Source organism: Colias croceus, chromosome 12 (assembly GCF_905220415.1).
Source record: "Colias croceus chromosome 12, ilColCroc2.1".
NCBI lineage: Eukaryota > Metazoa > Arthropoda > Insecta > Lepidoptera > Pieridae > Colias > Colias croceus.
Genome location: NC_059548.1, coordinates 193610 through 214291, shown reverse-complemented (window position 1 = coordinate 214291; position 20682 = coordinate 193610). Strand labels below are relative to the sequence as shown.

At 39.3% G+C, this 20682-nt stretch overlaps 1 protein-coding gene across 26 annotated transcripts; it reads right to left on the bottom strand.

Moving 5' to 3' along the window:
• Positions 1–570: 570 nt before the first annotated feature.
• On the bottom strand, positions 571–20257 carry LOC123696291 (myosin heavy chain, muscle). 26 transcript variants are annotated; one of them, XM_045642398.1, is made up of 25 exons: positions 19950–20257; positions 19314–19457; positions 17691–17875; positions 17193–17388; positions 16903–16966; positions 16580–16678; positions 15730–15833; positions 14531–14668; positions 14080–14349; positions 12926–13096; positions 11720–11899; positions 11394–11553; positions 10968–11026; positions 9977–10064; positions 9220–9337; positions 8028–8145; positions 7585–7721; positions 7372–7498; positions 6732–6941; positions 5357–6243; positions 4521–4599; positions 3675–3920; positions 1657–3492; positions 1444–1485; positions 571–967 (listed from the first exon to the last, which is right to left on the bottom strand). In XM_045642398.1, the coding sequence occupies exons 1-24, from the start codon at positions 20154–20156 to the stop codon at positions 1462–1464; spliced, it is 5847 nt and encodes a 1948-aa protein (XP_045498354.1). In that variant the 5' UTR covers positions 20157–20257; the 3' UTR covers positions 571–967; positions 1444–1461. The 26 variants fall into 26 exon arrangements, with proteins under 26 accessions (XP_045498354.1, XP_045498339.1, XP_045498355.1 ...); XM_045642383.1 differs by lacking the exons at positions 1444–1485; positions 15730–15833; positions 19314–19457 and adding exons at positions 16053–16156; positions 19523–19666; XM_045642399.1 differs by lacking the exons at positions 1444–1485; positions 10968–11026; positions 15730–15833; positions 19314–19457 and adding exons at positions 10645–10697; positions 16053–16156; positions 19523–19666.
• Positions 20258–20682: the final 425 nt, after the last annotated feature.

The window sequence follows — 20682 nt, the reverse complement described above, 5'->3', positions numbered from 1 at the left end:
CAACTCATTGTTGATTTTCAGGGTACGTATATATCCGTGTAATCGATCCTATGATGTGCGTAATCCTGTTAGAGCTATGCGTAATAAACCTTTGTTTTAGTGTAAGCGTTTAATTTGTGTCGCTTCGTTACTTGCATCTATAATATACGATAATTTGATACGTAGGAACAGCATCGTACACTTTACACTATTACAGTTAGCGGTCCTATTTGACTATTTGTTAAGTTGTTTTTCTTAGTTATTAAGTAGATATTAGCAGCTCTAAGTGTAGTAGAGCAGGATTTACTAAACTGAATAGTATCTATCTATCAATTGCTTTTGGTGTTTAGGATGTTACAACTAGTCTTGCCTTCTAGGTTTATCTATGTGCATATTTACTATATAATATGATGAAATTAAAAAGATACTTTTATTCTATCTAAGTTGTTATAGAATTTATAATATAGTGATGTTCCAAATATAATGGAAAAAAAGTGTTATATTCTTGTTCATTTTAAAAATTCTTACTCAATTTTAATTGCTTAGTCATATATTTAAGAAGGATAAGGTGTAAATAAGTAAAACAGCATATAAATTTTCTGACAACGATATCGCTTTATTGGATATGACTTAAGGGCGAGGCGGACGAGGGTCGCGCGGGCGCCGGTGAGGGGGTGGGGGGTGTGTCTCTGTACCGCGGCGCGCGCGCAGCCCTCGCTCTCCCCGCGGTTTGCGGTAATCAATAAATAAATATCAACAAATTACAAAATACTTCGTAAAAACATTAAGATAGGTACTAGTGTATATTTTTGTTCTTTACAAGTCCTAACAGTACATCGTTCACGCGTATACTTACACTGGTGTTATTGTAAACATTTACAGTCCGTTTATTTTTTGTTTATTGGAACGTTTAGAAATCTTCGGGCGCCAGATCGAACCTTGGTGGGAAGGTGCCGAAACCGTCGTGGGCGGGGCGCGAACGTGGGGGCTGCAACAGAAAAACACTAATTAGCATATTGTTATTCATAACAATGCCCATAAAATACTTTTGTGTACATTTAACACACTATGTATCTGCTTTATGTATTAAAGAGCAGTATATTTTATATATTTTGTATAGAAACAATGAAGAATTAAATTCACAAAACGGTTTAAACAGATTTATTTTAATATATCAAACAAACTTGAGAATGAAAATAATATTTTCTTAATTCTCAATTTATCCACATTTTACGTAAGTATATAATGTGTATTCTTATATCTACATGCAGGTACCATGCCTGGATTGTAAAAATATTATATTTCAAGGGCTCCATGCATTGGATTTCTAGATACAATATCATTATGTATAGTATAGGTACGTGCATTTGGTACATTTTTCATCGTTTTCAGAGTTTCATAAATCGGGGTAAGAATGAGCACGGTACTAGGTGCCGTCCTTAACATTTGGGGCACACAACTTACATTAACTGCGCTGATGATCTAGGGACGCCCTTTAACGGACGCCTGAGAGAAAATAAAGCGAGTTTAGTTACTGCTCTTGTGCTTTTATACGGCATGTACCTTGACGATTCAGCTATTTAGATAATATATAAATAGGAGCATAATAATTTTGAATATAAAATATTGCAATTTGACTATCATATCAATTTTATTAAGAAAAGTGTAAACACTCACCGCCGGACTGACTCCTCTCGCAGCGGATCCCGCACGTCCCTTGCCGCGGAATTTGCTGATGGCTTGCTCGGCGAGGTCTGCCCTCTCCTCAGCCTCCTCCAACTCCTGCTGTGCCTTGCGGAACTTAGCCAAGTTGAGGGCGGCAATTTCTTCGGCTTCCTCGATCTGCCTCTTGTATGTCTTGATCTTCTGTTGCAGCTTGTCAACAAGGTCTTGCATACGCTCGTGGTTCTTGCGGTCTTCCTCAGCCTGGAACGTCAATTCCTTGATGCGCCTCTCGGCCTTGCGGAGGTTCTTCTGGGCGTCAGCGTGTCTCCTCTGTTCACCGTCCAACTCGTTTTCGAGTTCTCGTACCCTCTGTTCGAGTTTCTGGATGGCCTTCTTGCCTCCCTTGAGTGCGTTAGCCTCAGCCTCGTCGAGCCTGACTTGCAGTTCCTTGATTTGTTGTTCAAGGGCCTTGCGGAGTTTCTCCTGGGTCTGGGCGTGTTCTTGCTCAGCGCGGAGTTCGTCAGCCAGCCTGGCGGCGTCAACCATGGCCTTCTTCGCCTTCTCCTCAGAGTTCTTAGCCTCATTGAGGAGCTCGTCGAGGTCAGAGTGCAGGGTCTGCAACTCGGATTCGAGTTTCCTCTTGGCAGCGGACAGAGACGCGCTCTGGGCGGACAGTTCGTTGAGCTGTTCGTGGGCGTCACCAAGTTCCTGTTCGGCTTGGCGGCGGGCACGGTCGGCCTGTTCCAGAAGAGTACGAGATTCCTCAAGCTCGTTCTGGAGGGCGTTGGCGCGGCGTTCAGAGATTCCGAGTTGTTCACGGGCATCGTCACGGGCGCGTTGTTCCTCTTCAAGAGCGGTCTGGAGATCCTTGATCTGTTGCTGGTAGCGTTTGATGTTCTTCTGGGCTTCAGCGTTAGCCTTGTTGGCGTGGTCAAGAGCGATTTCAAGCTCGTTGATGTCAGCCTCAAGCTTCTTCTTCATGCGCAGGGCCTCAGCCTTACCCTTAGCTTCGGCTTCGAGGGAAGCTTGCATGGAGTCGAGGGCACGTTGGTGGTTCTTGCGGGTGTTTTCGAATTCCTCTTCCTTCTCTTGGATCCTCCTGTCGATCTCTTGTCTGACCTGAGACAGCTCAAGTTGAGCACGCAGGACCTTGTTTTCTTCTTGTTCAAGAGCAGCTTCAGCCTCTTCAAGAGCGGCCTGGAGCTCGTCCTTCTCAGCTTCGAGACGCTTCCTGGCCTTCTCGATTTCGTGGATGTTGCGGCCACCTTCACCGATTTGGTCGAGCAAGTCCTTGACTTCATCAGCGAGGTTCTTGTTTTCACGGCGGACAGCCTCAAGTTGTTCTTGACCTTCCTCGTAGGCACCCTTAAGGCGGAACAGTTCAGTTGAGTAGTTGCGGCATTCCTTCTGGCTGGCGTCGAGTTCAGCAGCGAGGTCGTCAACCTTGAGTTTCCATTCGCCAATGATCTTGTCGAACGCCTTCTGTTTCTTCTCAGCGGCGTTGGCAATGGCGGTGGCTCTGTCGACCTCGAGTTGAAGGTCTTCGACTTCAGTGGCAAGGCGCTGCTTGGTCTTTTCGAGAGCAACGACCTTCTGGTTGAGAGATTCAATGGTCTCCTCGGCTTCGGCGAGGCGGGCTTGGAGCTTGCGCTTGGCCTCCTCGAGTTCCTCGGAGCGGGCGACGCCCTCGGACTCGTACTTGGAGCGCCACAATTGGGCTTCAGCGTTGGCCTTGGAGAGTTGGCGCTGGAGATCAGCCTTGCCTTCGGCTTCCTCTTCCACTTGCTCGCGGATGTTGTCCAGGTCGTGTTCCAAGTTGCGGAACTTGCCAAGAAGGGTAGCGCGTTCCTGTTAACAAAACAATATATATTAATAATATTATCATTTAATTTATTAACGTATGATATAAAAATAATAAATATGTACCTTTTGTGAATGGTTGAAAAATAAAAATGATTCAATAATATCACAATAATAATTAATTTTCACAACGTCTTAAGATTTTATAATAAAACAAAGGTATAGCTTACCCTTGCTTCTTCGTCGGCAAGCCTCTTGGTGTCCTCCAACTGGGTGGTGAGGGACACCTTGATCTTGGACAGCTGTGATACTTGAGACTCAGCCTCCTCCAATTGGCGGAGCAGGTCAGAGTTCTCGATGGACAGCTTCTTCTTGGCAGCGTCAAGGTCGTTAAGAGTGCGGTTAGCCTCGTCAGCCTTGCTCTGGACTTCGTTGAGTTGGTGCTGGAGTTGCTTGACGATCTTCTCTTGGGCAGCCTAATTGTAAAATAATTGAATAAATACCTAATTGTTAACCAATTGTTAAGAATTAAAATATATTATTTTTTCTGTGAATGTAGTCAATACTGAATCAGTTGACGTATTCTTTCAGTAGGATAAAAAGGCTATGTTAAATGTTGATAACTTTTCAAATTAAATCAATATGAGTTTAATGTAAAAACTACCATTCAATTAAACTATTGATTTCACTTACGTTTATTTTTTAAATATAAATAATGTTTAAATAAATAAAATAAAATAAAAATAATAATGGTCAAATTGTTAATAGATGGACTATAGTAATACAAACGTTTTTTTATAAAGTTAAATAATGTAGTTATTTATTAATTATTATTAATATCATGCATTTTTTCCTTACTTTGTGTTAATTTTATTTTTAATTAACACACTTGAAAGCGGCTGTCATGCGCTTTTCATTGTTAATGTTGGAATATTTCTAAGTTATCATAATAATTGTTTAGTAGAGTCAATGATTTGTATATGAGAAGTGTGTTGGCTAATTATGTTTTCTCATTTGTGAAAAGCTTGAAGCGCTGCAATCGCCGAAGCGAACACGATGTTTTCCATCTTTTATACCTTTTCGTTGGACAAGTGGTCGAGACCGGCACGAAGGTCATTGACTTCGCTAAAGTATTGAGAGCGCTCTTTCTCAGCCCTGGATACATGGAATACACAAAATGTTTAATACCAAAATTCCCTAGCAAGTTTTGGAAGACCTAACGGATTTAAGACGCTGTAATTATTGCCAGATAATGTCATGTTTGTCGAGTGGTGTGTCTGTGAGTACCATGCAGGTTCACCCCGGTAGACATGCCTCTACTCGTGACATGTTACCTTTTCCCTGGCTACTGTGTCAATAGCAGCGCGCGTGTTGTTAAGCTCGTTGTAGCATGACGCACGATCATGTTCAGCCCTGAATGTTGCAAGTTATTATTATCCAGACTTCCTTACGTCACACCTTGTTTTCAATACTTCGCTATTTTCAGATGTTTTAAATTGCTTAAGATTATTTTTAGAACAAGTTTATAAACCTAATTGTATTTTTCATCGATCGAATCATCTTTCTTAAACTTCTTCCAATGCCTTACAAAAAGCGATCAGATAACTTTAAAATATTAAGTTTTTATTTTTACAATTAATACTACTGTGGATTTGTTTTTTTTTAATTTTATGTACACATTCGTATACTTACAATGCATAAATGTATGAACTATCGAATTCTGTAATAAAACACCATTAATAGTTGCATTGCAACTAATTGTATGGCTTGATTTTGGAAGAAAAACTTATTAATGGGAATCGAACCCAGGACTTCTTATCTAATAAAACAACACGCCGTAAACATGACTTAACAGGCAGGACATTTTTATGGGATTTGAAATATATGGTGATGCGACGAGAAATATACTCACTTAGCCTTAAGCTTGTTGAGCTGGTCGAGCTGCTCACCCATCTCGGCGACGGCATCGTTGTGCTTCTTGCGGAGGTTGGCGAGGGTGGACTCGTGTTGGATGTTGGCCTCTTCCAAGTCGCGGCGGAGCTTGCTGAGCTCAGCCTCGCGCTTCTTGTTGAGCTCAATCTGAGCGGAGGTGGCGCCACCGGCCTCCTCGAGACGCTCGCCCAGCTCCTCGAGTTCGCGGGCAAGGTCGGCGCGTTGCTTCTCAGCCTTAGCGCGGGCCTGGCGTTCGGACTCAACTTCCTCTTCCAATTCTTCGATGCGGGCTTGCAGTTCCTTGATCTGTTTCTGGAGCTTGCTGACCAGAGATTGTTCGTCTTCGAGTTTGGCGGTGAGAGATGAGATTTCCTTGTCCTTGCGTTGAATGGTCTGTTCGAGTTCCTTCTTGTTGCGTTCGAGGTCGGCGACGGCTTCCTGGGTAAGCTTGAGGTCGCCCTCAACCTTCCTCCTCTGCTTCTCGACGTCACCGCGGAGTTTCTTCTCGCGCTCCAAGGAGTCCTCAAGCTCGTCGAGGGTCTGCTCGAGCTTTTGCTTGACCTTGTTGAGGTGGTTGACCTTGTCCTCGGCAGCCTGGAGCTCTTCGGATGTCTTCTGGTTGCTCTCGCCCTGCAACTTCTTCTCCTTGTTCAACTTGTTGATGAGTTCGTCCTGGTGGGCGATCTCGTCGTTCAAGTTGCGGATTTGGTGGTCCTTGGTGGCCTTGTCTTGTTCAGACTTCTGGACGGAAAGTTCGAGGTCTTCGACATCCTTCTTAAGACCAGAGATTTCCTGCTCCAACTTCTTCTTAGCTTGGAAGAGTTGGTTGCGGGCATCCTCTTCTTGGGTAAGGCGGTCTTGGGTGTCCTAAAATATAAGTCACTAGTTATAATCAAAGTCCCGAATGTGCTATAAAAAATTAACTAGGTACGCCTGTTTCCTGTCAATCAATTTGTAATTACATCAGTAATAGTAAACTTTGCAATAAAACTTTGAATGTTACAGATGTGCAATGTAATTTTAAACTTCTCACGCAATTTCAAACATAAACAAGGTTGTTTATATAAGAAACTTCAGTTAAACAAAACATGTGGTATATAAGATGAATCTTTACAATGTTAAGCTTAACAAATTTGGCTTGAAATATTTTTGTTCCAGAAAAAAATAGATTGACGATGAGTCACTTTCTATGTTTCGGATTCTAATATTTTTATACTCTTTTATAATAAAAAAAATATTTCACTCTAACTTACAACAACGTTATGGAAACCTATCATAAAAATCATGACTGCTTATCATGATTCAATTTCAAATCCTTATTACAACAATAAAGGCAATTTTCTACAATTACTTACCCTAAGTTGGTTCTCGAGGTCGGACTTTTGCGCTTGGAGTTTGTTAGCGCGGTCCTGGATTTCGGAAAGGGTTCCCTTCTCTCCCTCGAGGTTAGCCAGAAGAGCCTGCTTCTCCTCAAGGAGCTTGGCGTTGAGGGCCTCGACTTCCTTGCGGAGTTTCTCTTCCTTCTCGAAAGCCTCCTGGGCCTTCTGTGCCTTCTCCTCGAGTTTCTGTAAAATCACTTCACTTTTATCCACACCGTCCCATGTTGACAAATGATTCGCTGCCATATTTAATATTTAATTGATCACAGCATTAAAAAAAAATAAAAAATAGGAATGCAATATTTCGGTTCGTTCGAAAGGTATGGAAAGGGGGTGCGCGCGCCGCCGACCGTACCGCTACTGAGTGGCGCTGGAGAATTCCAGCGGGCGCGAGATTCGCCCCCGCATGCGTTACATTGTGTATGGAAAAAGCGCGCAGCCGCTGGAGTGGGGCGGGTTCCAGAAATGGACGCGGCAGGTGCGGCGGTGTCACGTAACCGCCAGGTGGGCGCGGTCGTTTCTATTTGTAGGGAACTGAATCATGCGCTCTCATCGAAATATTTTATGGGTCAGAGTGCTCAATAATAACGCGTCAGGTGCACGGAAGCTTACTCACCGCGATCTCATCCTCGATACGGGTGACGTTGAGAAGGGGCTTGACCTTCTGCCACAGTTTCCACCATGGCCAGGTGCGGAGCTGCAAGTACTTGCGCAAGTTGCGCTGGACAACTTGGAGAGCGATTCTGTTAAAAATAAATTGTATTGAGTGATCCAAATATTTTTAAAACGACTTTATTTTTAGAATAAGTGATGTAAATAAGTTTTTTACCTCTGTTCTTGCAGCCTCTTGTACTCCTTGCGGGACAAGTAACCACGGATGTAAGACTGGAGCCAGGACACAATCTTGGACAACCTGTCGTCACGCATCTCTTCCATCTGACCCAGGACACCGGCGCGGAAGAATACCTGTATTCCCACATCACGTGTTAAACTAAGTCTTAAGAGAGTTGTTAAGTTAAAAATACATAAAAATTATAATATATCATGTTAAATTCTTTAAAATGACACAATAAAAAATATTTTAAATAAATATATATCTAAATATATTAAATATAAATAATAAAACATCGCAAAAAGTACACCAAAAGTGCTTTTAATAAGCCAATAAACTTAAATTAGTAATACGAAATACCATACTGTATGCTAGTGATAGAGATGAAAGTTAAGTCGTGCATCAAAGGATAGAATAGTCAGAAAGATCTACATCACTACCTTAGTCTTTCCGAGCCTGAAAGACTCCGAATCCAAGCCGGTTTGTTCGAGAATTTTCTCGGTGGCTTTCTCCGGTGACATAGGCTCTTTAATCAGGTTCGGGCACAGAATTTTGTATCTGCGTTAAGGGAGCACACAAATCACATAATATAGCAAAAAAGATGATAAAGGGCAACTAATTAAGAGCCGAAGTAGCGAAGGCTCTTAAGGATTAGGAATCATAGTCTAGTTGGAGTCTAATGAGGCAAGCACTACGGTATGAATGATCCTAAATGCAAGCATTGAAAACCACAGATCCATTGCGGGTGTATGGACCATCAACCGAATGCAATTCAATTATAACATGCCTTGGTGTGACCGAGACGGTAAGATTCCACATCTAAGCCCGTTGCTTCCAGGATAACTTGGGCGATTTTCTTAGGATCGCTTTCCTTGGCGGCAGCTTGTGGGGCCAGGATCTTGTAGCTACATTTTCAAACAATGAGGTCACACGGTAAGGGAAAGTCAAACAATAGTAAAAGAATAACTCGCTCCGACGTATTTTGTCAACGTCGGATTGAAAGGAATGAAACCTGAAAAACCTAGACACGACATAATTAAATATTCGTGTGTGATATAAACCCAGAAAACTGAAATATTACTCCATGTAAAAGTGAAACTCTTTTCGTAAGAGCTTTGCATTGTTACTAGGTTTCTAACGCTAACTACTAGGTTAAACGCTTCCGCGTATCCTTGCCTTGGTGTGACCTATACGATAGCTTTCGGGATCAAGTTGCACTGATTCCAGACATTTCCTAGCTGCTTCTTTGGGATCTTTCTCTTGCTGCATGATGGCTGGTGCAAGAATCATGTAACTGTCCATTAAATAATACGTTAAAATAAATCTTGTCATATTTATAAAACTTTCCAGGTGCGAGTTAGCAACTCAACACCTATTCCAAGTCAGTGACACACTTTTAAAATAGTTACACATAGTGCATAGGTGTCGATGACGTCAGCGGCTGTTGCACGGACAAGAATAAACATCGAATATTCCCGAGCTAAAAGAATTTTGTTTAGACTTCGAACTAAAATTATCTATTTATGAAAATAGTACTCAGGTATGTAATAAAATATTAATTTTATGAGTCTGGAGTATGTTTGGCAGATGTTCAGCCGGGAATATTTGATGTGTCCCGCTGACGATACTTACCGGAGCTTGAAGTCAGGGTAGACCATCCTGTTGGGGAAACCTTTACGGCAAATACGGATACCCTCAAGCACACCGTTACAGGTGAGCTGGTGCATCACAAGGTGGGAGTCGATGAGACCTGGCAAAAGACACTTTGCGTCAGGAAAGTCGGAGGAAAGATATTATAACAGAGACTAAAAGTAAACAAAGAACATACTTTTCATTGAAAGTTTGAATTTTCAATATCATATTAACATATCTAAGTTTTGTACATTATTATCCTTTTCAGTTTCATCGCTGTAGCAAATTATTAGAATCAAAATGAAAATAAAGTTCTATTCGCTTTTGTAAATATTACGTTTTGCATGATATACAAGGTCTACTAAAGATCAAAGCTCTAGTAGACAGCTCACAAATAATTGGATATTAAAAAAACAGGAAAGAGTTAGCCATCCGAAAATGTGTTTTGCTGCACATAAAATAAACGTTATTTTAAGTATAACATCTGAGTAACACGATAAATATATTCCAGTCTCCGCCTACACGTCGCGCGGTATCTCTATTTATTATAAAACCTCGGCAAAGCTATTTTTATTACTGGATCTAGCATGTTACTATATTTGAAGCTCTAATATTTGATAAACAGCTACAGGAAATTTATACGTTTTTTAAGTATGTTCTAGATCAATAAAGTATAAATATATTATTGAAATGCATGTATGTTTCTGTACTGGTTTAAGTTTTATATAATTATGTTTGAAGTTACAAAGTTACTCACCAGCCTGTTTCAACTCGTTGGGGATGATACAACGTACGAAGTGAGGTTGGGTGGACCTCAGGGTGGTCATCAAGTTGTTAAGTTGTTCCTATGGGTGAATTCATTATTAGTATTTTTTTCTGATTTTACACAATTTTTCATAAAATTCGTATGGATAATAATTTTTTTTTGTTATTTTTTAAATACTGAATTTACCTGTTGCAATATTGTATTACACTAAACACATTAAGAAATGTATTTTTATTTTTATTTTTTTCAAATTTTTACATAGAGAGTTATTTCTAACTAAACATATAAAGCCACACATAATATATGAAATGAAGACACAAAGTATTTTGATGGAAATGTGAACAAATAATTAGATTCTGGTTAGACACACACACAAACAATCAAACAATTTGTTAAAATATTAGCAACGATTTTGCGGTATTTTCATTTGTATTTAAATTCTTGAAGTATTCAAACCCACGAAGTACATCGTGTGTTGATGGTAATGGGGTTGTAAAACATGAGGATATTGTAATAATATAAGAAGGCGATTGCAGCCCCTTTAACATGACATTTATAACAGCTATATCGTTCAGATATAGTGGCGAGTGTAGCTACATCCATGTAGTATTCTACACTCGGTGAAATGAATAATAACTTATAATCATAATATTGTATACCCTGTAAGCAGAGGAGACAGTAGCGAAACCACCGCCCTTCTTACCGCGACCGCCTGAATTACATTAATAAAGATACATTAATACTAAGACAATCACATATCTAAGACAGGGGCAAGTCCGGACGACTCCTAACACATGATCTGCGCTGAAAACCTACATCTACGGACGGACAACGGTTAGACCTTCAGGGCTTGCAACTTCTATAAAATATTAAATTGAAGTAGACAATGCTACTAAATGCGAGTTGTTAGCCCTGAAGATATAGACGAGGAAAAAAGCCACGTGACACAGAAGCTTAAATTCGTAGACGTGCTCCTTTTTACCCTGTAAAGTGATGATACGGTCTGGAAGGCGGAACCCTTGGCACGCTTGCCTGCAGCTCCTAGTTTTGTAAATTTATATGTCAGAAAATGGAAATTATAAGTACTACATGGATACTCCATATAAACATTGGGATTAATTAATACAGGTTGGAATGATAAAGACCGGAATGTTGTAAAAAAATAAATGTACCATTATCGCGAATTATTAAAAAAATTGGTCAAGGTTATTTTAAAAAATAGAATAATGTAGTTTAAAGTTTTTTAAGTTAATGTATAAAAAACCTAATTACTCATAATATAAATAAATATAAATGGAAAATTATTAGACTCCATAGCAAATGAGGACCTTATGTATGGCATTACTATAAAATTTAGCAATTTTAGATGAAAAATTGATAAACTCGAGAGGTCAATCACAACACATACCCTTGCCACCAGCAGCAGCGCCACCATCACCAGACTGGCCAGGGTGGTCAGCGAAGATCTCAACCAACAGTTTGTTGGATCCCTTCTTGAACTGGTCAACGACGGTGTCGTTGAGGGGGTCCTTGTTCTTCTCAAGCCATCCGGTGATGTTGTAACCGACCTATTCGACAATATAATGTAAGTATTAGTGTCCGAGTAACGTCTATAGTACGAATTGAACATTTGCTCTGCTTAAGCTCGTCACTGAAAAGATCTTCCTTATAAATTATACTATTATTCAATTTATTTTATACTGCTGGTTTAATATTTAAAGCATAGATACTTACATTACCGGCGTAGTGACCAATAGCGAAGTGAGCGGCTTGGCAACCAGGCTTGGGGGGCTTGGGCTTCAGGTAAGGAGCAGACTTGCCCAAGTGGTTGTTGTTCAACTTCTCAACGAAGGTCTGGTCGGTGGCTTTGGGGAACATAGACTCTTCCTCAAGGATGGAGAGGATACCCATGGGCTGGAAACGGACCGGAGATGTTAGCACGCAGAAGTCGTAGAGGCGTCTCATGAAAACGTCGCAAGTGACAAATGTGTAAAATGTAAAAGTTTTCGAAATTTTATTATGTTTGAATTTAATAATGTATGAATTTGTAGACGTAATATACCAAAATTATGCTTGAGGTTATATAGTAGATTATTACTAAAAATTTAAGAACGTTTATCATGAGACTCAAATATATTGTTACAATCAAGTGTGTGAATGTAATCTTAAAACTGAAGTTAAGCATTAGGTATAATAAAGCGTCATGCATATAGAAAAGTGTTCATGTATGTTATAGTTTTATATAGCAAGTTTATTGAGTGTTAATTGTATTGCGCTTCTTATTTTCATTTCAATATAAATAGCAGTTAAATATATTACATAAATCCTTTTAATATACATAAACGTATAATAAGTTTCTCTTTAACAGCTAATCTATAAACTATTGTTCATTGAATTTCTAGAATTAAGCTTTAAATTTTAGTCTTAACGTAGTATTTAGGCTGGTATTAACTCGTGTTTGAGCCTCCTACGTAGCTTAGTGCAAGTGATATATACCTCTTATACCTTCTCTATTAAATCTATCGTTGATTGGAGATCCATACCAAAATCAATAAAATGCCACTTAATCCCTTCTCTATCATATTCCTCTTGTTCAAGAACGAACATGAAATGGTTAAAATATTGTTGCAATTTTTCGTTGGTAAAGTTAACACAAAGCTGATTAAACTCGTTCATCTGTCGTCAAAATAAAAATATTACGTTACTTGTTAGCTTACAATAATATGCAAAAGTGTGTAGGTGTAATTGTTACTTTTTTTTGTTTTGTCTTTGAAGAGTGTAAATAGAGAAAGGAGAACACATCACACAACACATCATAGCATTTGTATGTCCGTAGAGAAAAGCCTGTATCCAGATTTGTTGTTAAGGATTCAATTTAGAGGCTTTGCTCATGGACCGTGGCGAGTTGCAAGCGTTCATAGTTGCATTACCGCCATCTACCTTTTCAATAAGGTCAATGCAATTTTGGAGATCCATGCCAAAGTCAATGAAAGTCCACTCGATGCCTTCGCGCTGGTATTCTTCTTGTTCCAGTACGAACATATGGTGGTTAAAGAACTGCTGCAGTTTCTCGTTGGTGAAATTAATGCAGAGTTGTTCAAAACCATTGAACTGCAGGGAGATAAGTATAAGAATTTGTTAGTGTTAAGTGGAAATACGGATGGTCTACGGATCTCATTCCGTAGTTGGTTTTACGGATTGCATTCCGTATTTGAGGTGTTTAAGTCCCTATGCGAACTATTGTGCTGGACGCTGCTCTAAGTCTATCCCCATAGACGTGGTGCCACACAGAATCCTCTTCTGTTGTAGGTCAGGCGACGACGAGCCCTAAGAGCCGGTGGACTATTACCTTCTCGATCAAATCGATACAAGCCAGCAAGTCCATGCCGAAGTCGATGAAAGTCCACGTGATTCCCTCTTTCTTGTACTCCTCTTGTTCGAGGACGAACATGTGATGGTTAAAGAACTGCTGGAGCCTCTCATTGGTGAAGTTAATGCAGAGTTGCTCGAAACCGTTGTACTTCATGAACAATACGACACCCAAGTAAGAATCGACAATGAATTAGTTAGAGGTAAACTGTAAAACGATTAGTAGTCGAGTACGACGATAGTTAAACAAACACTTGTAACACCCAAAGTGCGTCGACATAGGGTTCGATCACCCCGTGTACCTTTTCGATAAGGTCAATGCAGGCCAGTAAGTCCATTCCGAAATCAATGAACTCCCAATGAATGCCTTCCTTCTGGTACTCTTCTTGTTCCAACACAAACATGTGGTGGTTGAAGAATTGTTGCAGTTTCTCATTGGTGAAGTTAATGCAAAGTTGTTCGAACCCATTGTACTAAACATGAAGTTAAATTAATATCATAGAAGTTATATTTGGGTAATTGTAAACATCTAGAATACCACATAACTTTATAACCTAAATTGGAAAAAAAACTTAAATATAAATTCTTTAAAAAAATATTATTTTATTCTAAACATAAAAATACAATTTTAAATAGTTCCTGAATGGAAATTTTCTTCAAGTAAGTAGCTGTATGGGCTTCCGTTTGTCGCTTACTATTAACCTGATCGATTCGCTGATACTTACGTCGAAGATTTCGAAACCAGCAATATCCAGTACACCAATGAAGTGCTGTCTCTTTTGCTTGGTGTCCAGAGTCTCGTTACACTTCTTGACGAGCCACTTGAAGAGCCTGTCGAACACACCCTTGCAGAGGGCACCGATGGAGTTGGTGACCTGGTCCTTGTTACGACCCTGGGTCACGAACTCGTTTCCGACCTTGATGCGGGGCTTCAACAAGTTCTTGTATAGGTCGGGGCAATCGACACCGAGGAGCTTGGCAACACGTTCACCTTCCTGTAAGGGAGATTCAATGTTTTTAATGAATAAACCGTTATCTAAGCTAAAACTTTAGACGATTTAATCGGATTATTATTTCAAATTATTTTTCAAATAAGCAAACTGAAATTTTACTTGATTTTTATTTGCTGTTTTTTTTTTTAATTTTTTAATTATTTAATATAATGAAGATACTTGCCTCAGTACCGTCGGCCTCAGCCTGTTCCTCACGACCCCTCTGCTTGAACTTCATGCCACCCATGTGCATGACAGCGGCGGTGATCTTGTATACGTTGTCCTTCTCTTCTTGGGTGAAGCCAAGGATGTCGAAGGCTTGCTATAGTTGAATCAAAGGATTAGATATCTTATTCCTAATATTAGAATGCACATCTAGTCTTTTTGAAGTATTGACATTATTTACAGGATTACATAATTTTTTGGATGGGGCATAATAATAGTGGCAATCTAGCAATATAAAATTTAACACAAATTTATAATAATATTACAAACAAGATAGGTATACAACATAACGGGGACAAATCTAAAGTTTCGTAAGATATAACAAAATATAGGGTTATGTTTAGTAAGTAATATTGTAACACATAAAAACAATGGTGTGAGTGAGAAGAACGAGCGTTAAACGGCAAGGCATGGAAGACGTTGCGCTTTCGGCACAGGACATTGGGCAATATAAAACTAAATAGGTAACGTCTATGACGACTAATCTAAGAGTACACAGGGTTTTTATATATCTTTTGAATCCGATCTTGTGGACATTGGTAAAACTCTCATCTAGGGGGCATATACATATCTATCGGGGCATATCTGGTGGTCAATTACGGGGTCATTCATATTTTGATTTATACCACTTACATCTGTTAATGTACATTCTTCACCGTCATCGACGTTGGGGATGGTAATCTTACCCTGTGCGACGATGAAGTAATCGTATATGTCGTTGGACAACATACACATTTCTGTCGAGAAGTAACAAATCATAAGTTTATGTGATATTAGGTTACCCTCGGAGCTCCCTATAAACATCCTATCGCCATTGCCCTAATCTTCCTATCGTCTGTGTCGTGTCGTGTTTTTTATTATATAGAGGGAGGTTGTGCCGGTGCAGAGGTGATAAGGTTGTTTCGTGATAAAAAAAACCTGTACAAAACGCTCACTAGGAATGTTGCTGGGATGTGATGTGCCTGTCAGATTATAATGCGCAAAACATGCTTATTTAAATCAGTAAAATATTCATATTGAAAAGCAATTTATGTTTCATGCAAAAAAATATATATCTGACAGACACGGCGCGACTTTTGCGAGTCACAAGCAAAGCAGGCAGAATCAGAAAACAGTAGAGCGCATAGAGACGAGCCAGCAGTCTCAGTGTGGACATACGTCTGTGAGCCTCATTTCCTCGCCGTCGTCGACGCCAGGGATGATAGTCTTGCCCTGGGCCACGATGTTGTAGTCGTTGATGTCGTTGGACAAAAGGCACTTAGCTATAAAACAACACCAATGACAGTCATATTTGGTATTCGGTGTTGGTATACAGGGAAACTAGCATGCTCTGATATCGGGTCTAAACTAGGTATACGATAGGTCATCTCGTTACGTTCAGTGGCGAGATGGCCGACCTGCGCCGGTTGTATGCGGCGGCCGGTCGCAGGACAAACAACTTGGGATCTACAAGCCTTCGGCTCCCGGAAGGCCAAACTTACGTCGGTCAAGGTACATTCCTCGCCATCATCAACGTTGGGGATTGTAGTTTTTCCTTGTGATACGATGTGATAATCATATACGTCGTTTGACAGCAAACACATAGCTAAATTTTGAAACCCAATTGAATACATATTAATTTCTGGTCTATAATCAGGAACATGGTGAACACATAATACATACACAATAATATTATACTACATACTACATAGGTAAATATATACAGATAATGAATTGTTCAGTGTGATCAGGTATTACATACATTCGATGACATAATCTGCATTATTTTCACAAGGATCAAATTCATAACTTTTAATGTGATAAACTTTTACTTGTTATATTAGCAACAATAGTAGATTAACCTATGTGAAAAGAACTTTACCTAAATATCATCCAAAGGTTTAACAATTCAACTCAAGCTAGTTTATTATTATTTAACATTTAGCTTTTTCTGAAACTAAAGTTTAGAAACAAATCTGTAAAACTTTTAAGAAGACTTCTCATCCATTGCCAGGTCTCCGATACGTACCCTTAAGTCCGGGGACGGAGCCAGACATCATCTGGTAGAAGATGTGGTAGGAACGCTCAAGAGCCTGTTGGGAGATGACACGGGCCTTCTCCAGCAGATCTGCAGGAAACATGGAACATTAGGAACATCTCCAGAAGTTCTAGCTTAAGTAACTTTACAATTAATCGATGAGCATCTCATTGTTTTTAACTTTTTTTTTATTTGATTTAATTTTAACTCGTCATTCTAGGATCAGTTCTTAAGTTGAAAAATTTTGAGTCAAAAATGATTTTAACTATGAATACAGAATAAACTAACTACGTGATAATAAAACAACAACTTACAAGTTTCAATGTCAGCACCAGCCAGTTTTCCAGAGGGGCCGAAGTGAATACGGATGAATTTACCCTGGGGAAGACAGAACACATCATTTAAGTAAAATTTATAAGATATTTTAGAGGTAAACGAAGGTTTGTATTTGTTTAGTTTGCTTTCATTGATTATTGAATGGTAATTTCCGAATAATAAATTAAGATTAAAACTTTTTAGTTTATCTATTATTCTTTGAATATCTTAATGTCTTATTCTTCAAAAATATTATAATTAAATTTAAATATAAGTTGAAAATACTTACGAAACGGGAAGAGTTGTCGTTACGGACGGTCTTGGCGTTACCGAAGGCTTCAAGTACCGGGTTAGTTTGTACGACCTGGTCTTCCAGGGATCCCTTCTTCTCCTGGCTGGGGTCCTTCTTTTGGGAGGCACCGACGGTGGCGAAGTACGCAATTACCTTCTTCGTGTTCTCAGTCTTACCAGCACCAGACTCACCGCTGTTGGTTAGTTAGATTTTTCGTTAGAACTTAGTGAGTGACTTACAAAGATTTTTTGTACGGAGGTTTACACTTTTTTCTTGAGCTCAACGTGATTTGATGAAACTTAATTTTAAAGAACATAGTTATATCGAATTTATAGCAATCATCAAATACTTTCTATGAAGGTTGATATCGAAAATGTAAGTTGATAGAATGTTTTTTCCTGTTGTTTTACAAAACTTTACGTATAACTTAGAACTTTACAAAATATCGTAATTTTTTGCACTAATAAGTTCACGAATATATAAAATGATACGTACGTAATCAACATAGATTGATTCTCGTGGTTGGTTAACATGTTGACATAGGCGCCGTCGGAAATGGCGAAAATGTGGGGCGGCACTTCCGAGCGACGCTTGCCACGGTACAGCCTGGCGCATCGGGTCGTGTACACGGGGAATCTCTTGTAGGGGTTGATAGCCACACAGAAGAGACCCGAGTAAGTCTGTATGGGGATTCATTATGTGTCAGGATTGAGTATGATCACAGAACACTCGCCAGAATTTCTTCTAGCGCGTGTTTTTTCACTGTAGGTGTATCCTAATTTACAACTGTATTTGCAAACTAGGATTCCTACACTAAATGTGTTTAAATACAATATCATAATGAAACACACAACAAAATATATAACAATGTTCTCGTGACGGTCTGTTTGCCTTGCAGGAATAAGACACAACTAAAATATATGTAATTCATACAGTATTTTTCTCACACCAAGAACATTATTACATATATTTTATGGTAAATAATCTGACAGGAGAATCGTCAGAAGTTCTCCATAAGATTATTAAAGAAAACCTTTATATGAATTCTGAAACCAATCAACACAACTGCAGAGGAGTACTGTATTGATACTTTATCTCTGCAATTAAATCCTGATTCGTAAAATTTCCCACAAGAATCAAAGTTTATTGTTCTCTTAAATGAGTTTATAGTTACATAGTTTATGTACTGTTTTTATTGAAAACAAACAATACTGTACCGATTACAAATAAAAAAAAAAACAAATTTAACATCCATGGGAAATTCTATGAACGTAAAACTCAAAAAACGTAGTAAAAGAGACGAGCGAGGGCATTTTACGATGCCTTTTGCTCCGTCGACCTGATCTAGAAGTTAGGCACAACATCGACTACTCATCTAAACAAAACATTAGTGACGCGATCCAGACGCTGCTTCACCGACTTGGCCTGAGTAGGAGGTTTCAAGTGCGGCTCTGTAGAGAAATTGGGAGGAGGGAAAGTGTAGACTTGGATTTATAACCTATCTTCTATTTGTCCCGTTAATATATAAAGTTCTTTACTTATATTCTTTATAAATTGTAATTTAATTGTTATCATAATAATTAATCAAGTAGATCAATCAAGTTTTAACTTGCAATATTCTTCTAAGATACTAGATAACCTTTTTTTTACTTTTTTTACTAAGGTTAACTAGGTAGCTTTTAATTATCATTCCAATATCTAAATTATTACAGTGTAATATTTATTCAGTTTAAATTAATAATCATTTTAATTTTATTAGATTTTAATAAATTCCTTTTTAGAATTTATCATGATTCCTATATATAATATTTTATAATATTTATTTATGCAATTATTTTTGCATGTAAAATATTTAAGATTTCATAATGCAAAATCACGCATTGTGAATGAAGCGGCATGCTACGCCGAAAATAGAGCAAAGTAAAACAGATCCAAAATAGACCGTAACAGAGCTGTCCGTGTATTTATAAACAGGAACTGAAAGATCGATCCAAATTAATAGCGCCCATCCATTAGGCTACTAATTTCCCCTTGGGAACTATCCATACACGGGAGGGATGGAGAGGGATGGAGAGGCATGCACACTGCCACGCTGCAACTCCTCGCTGACCGACTTACGTAAATAAGCTTATGGTAATATCTCTGCTTCAAGTTATACAAAACCGAAGCGTCGTTGAGGTATGTCAAGTTGGACATATCCTCACATTTTTCGTATTTAGGCGGGTTGACTTGAGATACAAGGTCCTTCTTGAAGTCCTTTGTCTGCGGGAAAAAGTGTAATCATCAGTATTACAATAGTGGTAAAGGCGCTTATCGCGCCTACTTACATAAATAAGTTTCGCATAATATCGTTGTCGGAGGTTGTGAAGCACGGCAGCGTCGTTCAAGTAGGTCAGATCAGCCATGTCTTCGACTTTCTCGAATTTCGGCGGGTTTACTTGCGAGAGGAGTTCCTTTTTTAGTGTCTTCTCCTGCTCATTTGATATATGCATTAGAAAGTTAGAAGAAACTGTTATAATTGCAATTTGATCATAAGTAACAGCTAATTCTTTGACATGTTAAATATTTTCTTAACCTAACTTGACTTATATTATAGGCCTAACTAGCTTTGCCAGGTAATTCTACTTAATCCTTTATTCATTTGTTTGTTCTTCCTTTCACTTAAGTTTTAAGTTCTAGCTTCAACTTAACCTAAACATCCTTATCATTCTTATCATCCATCCGCTCGCTCGAAGGAAGTTCGCCGGTAATTACCTCGCCTCCAGGGAGGTTGACGGTCACCAGGTCGCCCTTGGTGGCCTTAATTTCACCCTGTACGAAGCCCTCCTTCTCGTCCGGCACCCAGCAGGCCTTCTTACCATCGTAGGGCTTGCTTTGGTCGATACGCTTTTGTTCGAGTGACACGAACAGGTACGGGGTCGGATCGGGGTCCTCACCCTCTTGAACAATTGGCTTCGGCATTTCGGAGGGCTAACGAGACTTTGGGCTAGTCGAGACACGAGAACAGAGCCCTGGAGCCTTCCTGCGGAACACGACACGGGTTAGGTATCACTATCGACTCGCGAACTAACTGAGGCCCCCGTGCGTCTATTTGTGGCTGTAATCCGAGCAGTAGCCGCTTTGGGAACGGTGCCAGCAAACGCTTTGCGTAATATGTTTTATGCGCGCGTTTTTATTGGATTACGTCGGCCCTTCGCGGATGTTACGTCACAGGAATGCGAGCCTGGAGCGACGCCAACGAATTTAACTGAGCGCGATTGTTGTGCGCTTCTATGGCGATGGGCGGCTCAAGAATTCTGATCGTTCATCATATTCGGTTATTAGTGAAATTGATTTATTGCAACATGTGCCAATTTTAATTAAAAAAAAAAAATCAAATTAAGTTAAAATTTTACTGTAATTTCCTTTTATGAATACTTTATGCCTTTTCAATTGATCAAAGCAATACCTTTAATAACTAAAGACTTGCAATGTCGGAATATCACTT